The sequence below is a fragment of the Papaver somniferum genome, chromosome 1, assembly GCF_003573695.1.
Source record: "Papaver somniferum cultivar HN1 chromosome 1, ASM357369v1, whole genome shotgun sequence".
Lineage (NCBI taxonomy): Eukaryota > Viridiplantae > Streptophyta > Magnoliopsida > Ranunculales > Papaveraceae > Papaver > Papaver somniferum.
This window is the reverse complement of record NC_039358.1, coordinates 22,294,070-22,303,491: the sequence shown is the minus strand read 5'-3', so window position 1 is coordinate 22,303,491 and position 9,422 is coordinate 22,294,070. Positions and strand designations below refer to the sequence as shown.

The 9,422-nt window shown below is 36.8% G+C and overlaps 1 protein-coding gene across 6 annotated transcripts; it reads right to left on the bottom strand.

Moving 5' to 3' along the window:
- On the bottom strand, positions 1 to 8,648 carry LOC113281112 (protein FLX-like 1). 6 transcript variants are annotated; one of them, XR_003325919.1, is made up of 7 exons: positions 7,799 to 8,648; positions 7,549 to 7,712; positions 5,796 to 5,843; positions 5,487 to 5,569; positions 5,221 to 5,344; positions 490 to 554; positions 1 to 399 (listed from the first exon to the last, which is right to left on the bottom strand). XR_003325919.1 is itself a non-coding variant. In XM_026529763.1 (5 exons), the coding sequence occupies exons 1-5, from the start codon at positions 8,362 to 8,364 to the stop codon at positions 5,249 to 5,251; spliced, it is 957 nt and encodes a 318-aa protein (XP_026385548.1). In that variant the 5' UTR covers positions 8,365 to 8,648; the 3' UTR covers positions 5,092 to 5,248. The 6 variants fall into 6 exon arrangements, 4 of the variants coding, with proteins under 4 accessions (XP_026385548.1, XP_026385562.1, XP_026385567.1 ...); XR_003325920.1 differs by having other exon boundaries at positions 1 to 378; XM_026529763.1 differs by lacking the exons at positions 1 to 399; positions 490 to 554 and having other exon boundaries at positions 5,092 to 5,344.
- Positions 8,649 to 9,422: the final 774 nt, after the last annotated feature.

The window sequence follows — 9,422 nt, the reverse complement described above, 5'->3', positions numbered from 1 at the left end:
AGACTAGTGACGGGTAAGAAATAAGAAGAGCTCAAAAAGTTCTTGTGGGTAATTTTTTTTCCACGAACGGAACATTAATTTGAGTCATCGAGTTTGCAGTCATGAAGAAAGGACAAACCTCTGTCCAATCTACTTACCTGAAAGTCTTCAGCTGCAGGAGATGAACAAAGTGATCATGCCCCTAAACGACCCCATTACGTTTCTTTCTTACTCTTTTGAGCCCTTGTCCACCGTTGCTATGTTTATTTTGGACTGAACTAGTGACCTCCACGTTGCTACGAGAATACCAAAGATGGACTTCACATTCTCATAAATTCCAGACAACAATTTTTTTGCACTTATGCCAGAATGCCTTTCAGATGTCCACACGGACCACACCTGGAAACATACTCCACCAAACTACTTAAAAAAAAACTGTTAATCAGGGTAGTTTTAGCAAAAAGGAAATGTACTATTAATCCAAACTACAGATGCATGGAAAAGGCATACCTCATGGTGCTGGATGGGATATATCGGAATATTACCAAATCTGTTTTGCTGAATCAGCGCATTTCCTGGAAGTATGAAAGTTTTGAGTCAATAATAGTTGGGAAAAAATGACAGTTAAAAGCAAAGACTAGTATGGTAACTTAAATATATTACTTGGCACTGAAACAAAAAACATACACTAACTGATATTTGACATAAAAATAATAGATGCAAGTCCCTCCCAAGTCAATAACTGATATTCTACATAAAAAGCCTACAGACAACTGATACAAGGAACAATAACAGAGAAAGAATTTGTGATGTAGCAAAAATTAAAAGCCAAACACAAGTAACTTAACAAACACAGTAAATTGCTCCAAAGAGAGATCACAGACGAAAAGAAGAACAAAATGGAGATACACAAGCTATAAAAGGTCTCAAAAGTTCAACCTGTAGGAACATGCAAGCTCATATCTGAAAAATCTATTTTATCAATCTGGATTCATTCTAATAAACAAGGTAGAATATCTGGGCAAATGCTTCCCTAATTTGAGATACAATACCAAAGTGGCACATGAATCATGTCATCTGGAATTCACATTTATAGTGCACTGAATCTTGTAGTAAACCATGAAATTTTTTCTAAAGCAACAACGGTGCAGTCATCAGAGTAACCTACCTAGAGACAGTATTGCAGCAGCATTATATGTACGCAATGTTGACTACATGTTTACCATCAAACCAAAAAGCACCCCAAATACTCCAGCGCTATCCCCTCTCAATCACTGAACTAGGTGCATGGTTCATGACCAAAAACATGTTTGTAGTGAACAGAAGGTAGGTAGTATCCTCCTAAGAAAAGAGAAATAATGGCAGAAGGGGTACATTTAATATCACTCATTAACTACCAAAGCCGCTTATAACTTGGTGGAGATCCAATTATTAGAAGAGACTCAATAAAAACTAATATCTACTATCAGGGAATGCTCAGAAAGTCCGGGATCACCTACAAGCCAAATTATGTGTCGCAATACAACTAAAAGGCAACACAATACAGTATATGCATGTGGCGCAACATATATGATCAGATTTGAGAGAAAGACAGTAAAACCCACTAATTGATAATCAATTTAGTGCAAGAATTATGAATAATAGTACAACTATTGATTCTAATATAATTGAAGTTCAAAATAGAGATGTAGACCTCGACATCAGAATGGCAGGTTGTCAAACAATGATGACAGATTATAGTTAATAATTAAAGAACATCAAACACGTTAAGAAGAAAAAAATATACAACAATCAAACAAGGCAGCCATGAGTACAGCCTAGTGGTTTAAAGAGAGTGCCTCGTTGGATCCGATCCTCAAGGAATAAGCCTCTTCCACCATGCAGTGGCCCATACATGCATATTGCATGACAATCTCATGTCATGTGCAGGCAACTTATATGGTAACCTTACAAATAGTGAGGTGTCGGGGAACAATAGGTTAGCAATGGGAGTTTCTTGATTTCTGGATGCATACTACTACACAACTAAGATAAAAGCAAGAAAACAAGATTCAAAAATTAGCACACACAAAACAAAAATAGTATTAAGCCTAATAAGAGTAATCACTAACCACCTACAGAGCAGCCAACACAATCAACACCATTCAACAGATTCTACTTATGCACATAAAATCAATCTTAGAAGCTTTCACCTAAAGTAGTTAACCCCAATACTTAGCAATTATATGAAACCAACCAATTTTAATCTTCTCTTATGCATATTCTGAGAACTTTCTGCAGATCTAGGCTTTTACTCGCTAGTCGCGACTAGAAATAAAAATCTTAGATATGGCACCAGCAGCTAAGTGTAAACATCCATACAACCCGTACACAAGATAATAGTAAAACATGGATTGACCATCTTAGGGTTTTGCCAACGCAGACAACCTGCTGAAATCTAGAAAGCATATCCAAATATTGATAATAAAAGAAGAGAGACTCTTTTTCAATTTTCGTACAGAAACAACACCAGCATCACCTAATATAACCTAGTGGATCAGTAATAGAATTTAAAGGCATCATAGAAGAGCACAACAACACATTAATAATTTATAACTAGAGTGCAGTAGTTTAAGTAATATGAAACAAGACTTGAATTTCACTTACTTGACCATAAAACACAATCTTCAGCTTCCCTGTGATTCTGCCTTGCAAATGACCAGCAGTCTCTAAATCCAATCAATAAGACACTTTTTTCTATTGTTGCTATACCTCTACCAGCAATACATGATTTGAAAAGTTCCTGTTGCCGAAGTTATCTTGCTCTGATTCCAAACGCGACAAAGAACGAAACCAGATAGAGCTAAAATCAAACAGTATCGCTTACTTACACATCCTTGTTGTTATTTGACCCTCTGGCTTATGAACACACTAAAAGAGCTTGCCTGAGGGGGCTGGAAGAGGATCGGTACTCAACAACAAAGCCCTTAAGAGAGAGAGATACTAAATTCAAAAACACCTAACGGCGACAAGTATAAATCCAAATATGTTTAATTGACCTTCAAACTCTACATGTCAACCTGGCCAGGTTGACACTTCAGACTACAGATAGGTTCCTACTTCCTAAAAACCTGTACTATGAAGCAATACAGTCCACCTACGACAAAGTGCTTGAAGTTTCAGTATAAAGCCATGACAATCCTTAAAAGTTAAAACAGAAAATCGGAGTCTCTGTAGAAACAGAATTAATTGTTTAAGTTTCTATTTCCATATTGGAAACCACTCAAGTAAATCCACAACAGTGAACAGTCACAAGCTGCCATAAGATATGAGGTAATGGAGTTGACCGGCAGTTTTTGGCTAGTTGGGTTAGATTAATAGTGAATGACAGTTTAAAATGAAGCTGACTCTTTTACAATCGCGTGACAAATGCTTGGGGGATAAAATGCTTACTAATTAAGTATATTTATTATCTAAAAACAAAGAAGAGTTATATATAGGAAGAATAGCGTGTGCAAGATGCCCAAGGGCATAACTACAAATTGTAACGATTAAACTACATGGTTAACTGGGTGAAGACACTATGTCACTAGTAAGCTATAAGCCATGTGTATGTCAGATTTTTTCGTGTTACAGGTTAGGGTTTTCAGACATTACATAGTGTAAGACTACAATTTACTCACTTAAATGACTTATATAACGCTATAGCGCAACAACTAGTGCTTTGACTGGCACCAGCTGCTAAAGCACTTGATGCGCCGATTTCACTATCTAAGCCAGCTTTTATGCACCAATATATGCGAATAAAGCATGAAACACCAGAAACTTTCGATCGCTTGAAATTCATAGATCCAATCTAGACTATATGTATGACTTCACTGCATCCACAAATAAAGCTCCTAAAAAACAAGATATGAGAGAGTGCAACTGATGGCCCCCAGAAGCATGTGATTCATTATGCGGTATGGTCCTAATTGCTTACTACCATAAGCATCCTTAAGCTTATTTATAAATTATATTTGCAAGTATCATTAGTTCTCCCTGACATGCAAATTAGGGACAATTAAACATAATTGCTAACTTGCTATCATACAAATTCTATTCTACATATATATAATACCAGGGCTCACGAACTTTTTCACATGGTAGCTGTTTTTTTCAAGTGTCAGACTCGCTAAAGAATAAACACTTGCGGGCACAAAAGTATATGTAACACCAAATAATGACAAAAAACGAACATGAACCAAAAAAGATCTGTTTAACCTGTTATTTAGACAGGTAACATCTACCAATATAATGAGACACACAACTAAGCTATGGTACTAGGAAAGAAAACCAGCCATACTAAGAAATGTAAAGCTATTAAAACGATAGAATGGTAAATTCATCAAGCAGGATCGGCAACTCCAGCTGCTTAGAAATTTGATCTGTGAATTGAGAAAGAATAATCCAACAGTTGGAAAACCTTGTGACATCAGCAGCTACCAAAGATATATTTTACCCTAATTGATGCTCAGTAAGTTCAGGGAAAACAGAAGCGTCCTACTTCACCTATAAAGTTTGAACTTCAATGCAACTAAGAGAGAGAAGAGACAAGGAAGAATGGGAATTGATAAATATACCCAGAGAAAAATTGCATAAATATCTGAAGTTAATTTTGCAAGACAAAGTCTCTAGAAACCTTTGAACAAAGAGGGTTATCTCAGATAATCTATGGGTCTAAGTTTCTTTAATTCATCTGAATCTTCATGAGTTTAAGGTGTCCACAAGCAAACATCAAACTAATATCAGAAAGAGCTTTTTTCCTTTTTTAGCATGTAAGTATGTGAAATGGCAAAAGCTTGTAGGTTTTGATCTTTCCTACACCAAAAAAGTTTGCAGTAAGGAACATCAAACTAGCACATATTTGAGATCTGATACTCCCTGCAAACTTGATCATGCTATGAAGATTTAAAGATCGTAAACAAGGGTTTTAGAAACTGTTCATGGGATAAATTTTTTAGAAGTGGTTAAGCATATGCGCAGCTAACATTCTACTTATCATAAGGGAAAAACTACATTAACAGGTCATATCGAAAGCATGGCACGATGATGCAGACTTTTTGCTTAGAAAAATCACGCTAAAACTAGTAATACGATACGGCCAATGTGGAGTGTCATATATTGCACATAAGAATAAATGTCATCCAAAAAGTAAACATAATAAGCATATCCGCCAAAATGACATCCACGAAGCAACTTTCAAATCCAATCCCTAAGTACCTAAAACTTAGCATGACAGCGTCATAGTCTATCTGCGTCCATGGGCTCGCTGCTGCATGTCATATGCACCCCAAGCACCTGGTCCAGGTCCATAATGCACATTTCCATCCGCTCCACCTTGTACCTAAAATATGAATGGATAATCACAGTCAGGCCAATATCAGAAAGAGCTTTTTTCCTTTTTTAGCATGTACATATGTGAAATGGCAAAAGCTTGTAGGTTTTGATCTTTCCTACACCAAAAAAGTTTGCAGTAAGGAACTTACAGGGTTCATGCCATAGGTAGCAGGATAAGGATTTGCAGCATATCCAGTGTCTTGATTGCCATAAGTTGCATTATAACCTGCACCTACGGAAGCAACAATTCACCTAAGTTCAAAATGATGCAATGGAAGCATATAAGAGAAAATTACGAAAAAATTAACTCTGATCGGATTCGATGTTTTTAAATATTTTTGTGCTGTTAAATTCAAGTTTTTAAATATTTTTAAAGTTTTTAACTCTGCGTGTATAAAAATTAAGATCATGGAGATAACACGATAAAAATCAGAAAACTCAGAAAATAACGACTCAACTGGAATGAGGATACTGCTGGAGTACTTCTGCACCTGAGTTTTGCAAACCTATAAAGAGAGTCAGGGCAAATGCTGTAAGATGTAAGCTTTAAGCTCAGGGCTACAACTGCCCAAATAAGTATCGGACTACTAAGGGATGGTACTTGTGTGTTGGCAACTGTTGTGCTGCCTTAAAGAGAGCAAACTTTCACTTCTCTTTTTATCACCTTGGTCGGGCATGTAATTTATTTCTTTATAGTCTACCAACTTCGCTAGAGTGAGTGCGCACAGGACCTTCAAGGCTTTCAAGCATATAGTATTCAGAGGGTACATGACTAAATGTATAGCCAGGTGCTTAAAGTTTTCTTTGGACTTCCCTTTGTGAGCCTCAATGGAGCAAGATACTAAAGCATTGTAATAAGTACGGCCGTCCTACTGCTACACACTTGAGCATGTAACCAAGCACATTATACATTTTTTGTTTTGTGCTCTTGCGTTAATTGAACAAGAGGAAATAGCAAGCATTTAAGAAACAGGAACATAAGCTCTTAACACATAGCAGCCCTGGCCAGACAAATTTGATAATTTGAATCTTTTTTTCCTTTTCCTTAAAGCTAATGGAGAGCTTACTAAGTCCTCTTTTTTTATTTGCAATACATACAAAATGCACATTAAGAAGTTTTTGCAACTTACTTGGTGTCCATTCATCCAATAAGATCATGCTTAAAGTTATTGTAATTGCTGTTGCGCTAGACACTTAGCGTTGGTGTCCCCAGAAACAGTACAACCCAAAAACAATACCAGGTTCAGATTGTGAATATTGCATATTTTATACTCTTTGTATGGTCTAAAGGAATATGTGACTTTAATCTAGCAGAGAAATAGGCTGATTAAACCTTTGTACTGTATCAAAAAGACAGCACCAACATATATGTTGCCATTAGGAATTGGTCATTTCTCCAGCGGGGTTCAAGAGCAACACGAAACCGTGTCAATTCACATAATCGAGGTGAGACGTTTTCTGCCTAGGCCCCTGATCGCTTAAGCATCACCCTCAAACATACAGAACACTGTGAATGGGTTGTGGGAGAATGTACACAAAAGCATCACCTATTGAGAATTCATGATATACAATCTTTTTCTTTCTTGTTTAACAAATAACATCGTTATACCAGCAAAAACAAAAGAATTAAGAGGATAAAAATGTTATCCATGAGATAAAAATGTTATCCATGATGCAGAACTTCAAATGTCTTACATGTAAAACATTTAGAGCTAATAACTTGTCTTTAAACTAGTGGAATCTTCTGGCCACTAGGTATACACAAATTCTAGTGTGGATTCTCGTTCTCCTACAACAAAGTTGAGAAATTCCCGACAGCTAAGACCACAGAGTAGTTATGACTTATTTTATACTTGAAGCTGTAACAGCCTATGTTTCTCATTGACTAGTACTGCAGATTATGTTTAGTCTCTAACTACATTAAAGAGATTAATGGCCCTTAAAACCATAATTTTCTGGACCAGATTACGTTTAGTCTCCAACTACATTACCCTGCAGTAAACCAAATTACGTTTACTGCAGGGTATCCTTCTTGCAGTAAACCTGTGGCCATTATTACTGCAGAGGTAAATGGCTTACCATGACCCATTATAGAACACTAATACATAGAGACTTGAAAAACAGCCCCTACAATTAATATTGAGTTTAATCCTCATTGAGTTTGACTGAGTTTTTTAGTTAGATAGTCTAAGGCTTGATACAAAGACAGACCTGCATTACCAACAGCAGCAGAAGCTCGTGCCCTCTTTTCAGCATTAGCCATCTCCGCTCTTAGCTTTTCTACCTCGCGAGCCATGGTGATCAAATTCTTTTCCATTGCCTGACCATGCTCAAAATTTTGTGCATGTTCTTTCTTGTCAAGTTCATTAGCGGACCTGTACACCCATATATGCGTAAGCAATGAAACATGAAAGCACATAATTGGATGAAATAATTAATCGACAAACAAATGAAACAGTACCTTGCACGTTGCAATTCTTGTTTCATATTCTCAATCTCTGCCTTGAGTGCAGGTATTTGTTGCTTTTCTGAATTAGCTCTATTCAAATCTTGAGTAAGTGCTTGCACCTGTCCAGTTAATTCTTGTTTGGACGCGGAGAGTTTCTGTACATCAGAATGAACTTGAAGAAGCTCTCCTCTCATAGCCTCGAAAGCATGAAGATCTGCTTCCATTCTAATTGATTTATCATATAATTCTCTCAACTGAATATCCTTTTCGGAGTGCATGGAACCAGCAACATGAGACATTCGTTGTAATTCATACTGAGCAGCAGCTAATTCTTGTTTAAGGGCAACATGAGTAGCAGCTAATCTTTGATTATCAACTAATAGCCCTTGAATTTCTTGATGTTGAACAGCTAATCTCTCTTCAATAACAGCAGGATGAGGAATAAGAGATCTAGGAGGAGGAGGACCTCGGCCGAATTGAGCATCTCTCATCTCTTCAAGAAGGGCAGGATGAGGCATCCGTTCTCTACCGTATTGAGGTGATTCATGAACTGGATGATGACGATTTCTTCCAGACATTGTTTTGTTTTTTTATTTACTAACAAACCCTGTAAGTCTGATTCTGAAGAAGAGCAGTAGAATATGGGTTGGTCGATTGAAGAATGGAAACCTAAAGGCTAAAGAGGAAGAACAATTAACAAAGATTGTTAAGAATTTGGTATGTCTGTGTTCTGTTCCCGTGTCAATCAATTAATTGAAGTGGGTACTGGTTTGGTATTCTAGGTTAGTAGTAAGAAGGAACGAGAGAACATCCTTCAAAGGAAATGGCCTCTTTTTTTTCCCTTGTCAATTGAACCATTCCTACTAACGAATCGTTAGATACGGGAGTAAACCTAGCTAAAAAATAAGACACGGGAGGGGACTTACGAGAGTACGCTGATAAATAATACTCCAATACTCGTCCTTGGGGCATCTCCAATACTAGGGACCAAGGCAAGGTCTTGAAAAGACATGACATTTACTATCGAGCAGTGCTATCCCGCGCGGTTGTGCGGGAAAGCTAAATAAGCAAGCAGGCTTTACAATCCTTGGATTATAATGGACGTACCAGATATGTTATTCATTTTTTTCTCTGATAACTGATAACTTGTGCCAGCTATCCAAAGAGTGAAATTTTGTAAACAGATCCGCGGGCTTAATTCATACTTAAATCACCATCACTTAAAACTCGTCATCCTAAAACTACATTACATTAGGTTTGATCTTCACCACCAAATCCTCCATAGTCGTCTTCACCTAACCTCCACTGACAGCACCACCACCTGCACTCTCCCCTCTAATATATGCAACCAGATATCAAAATTAACAGATATTTTCAAATTAAAAACCTCATACCTTAATTTAAATCTTCTGTTTTTTTCTCAAAACTATTCTCATCATCTTCAAATCAATAATCACAGTAATAAAATCTCCAAATTCGATTACTTATTTAGGTGGGGATGGGAGTAGTAGTTTAGATACAACATCTTCGTGGGTTTCCTTTGTGTGGATTAATTTTGATTTTTTGATACATGTATTGATTGGGAAATGAATTGAAATAGTTTTTTTTTTTTGAAAAAAGGAAAATTTATTTTGTG

What these genes read in the sequence shown, in the direction of transcription:
- LOC113281112 (XM_026529763.1), bottom strand. Translation starts at nt 8,364, where the DNA reads ATGTCTGGAAGAAATCGTCATCATCCAGTTCATGAATCACCTCAATAC. An exon ending in CAAGAATTGCAACGTGCAAG is followed by an intron (nt 7,713 to 7,798) that starts GTACTGTTTCAT and finishes ATGGGTGTACAG; the next exon opens with GTCCGCTAATGAACTTGACA. An exon ending in TGCTGCTGTTGGTAATGCAG is followed by an intron (nt 5,844 to 7,548) that starts GTCTGTCTTTGT and finishes CTCTCTTTATAG; the next exon opens with GTTTGCAAAACTCAGGTGCA.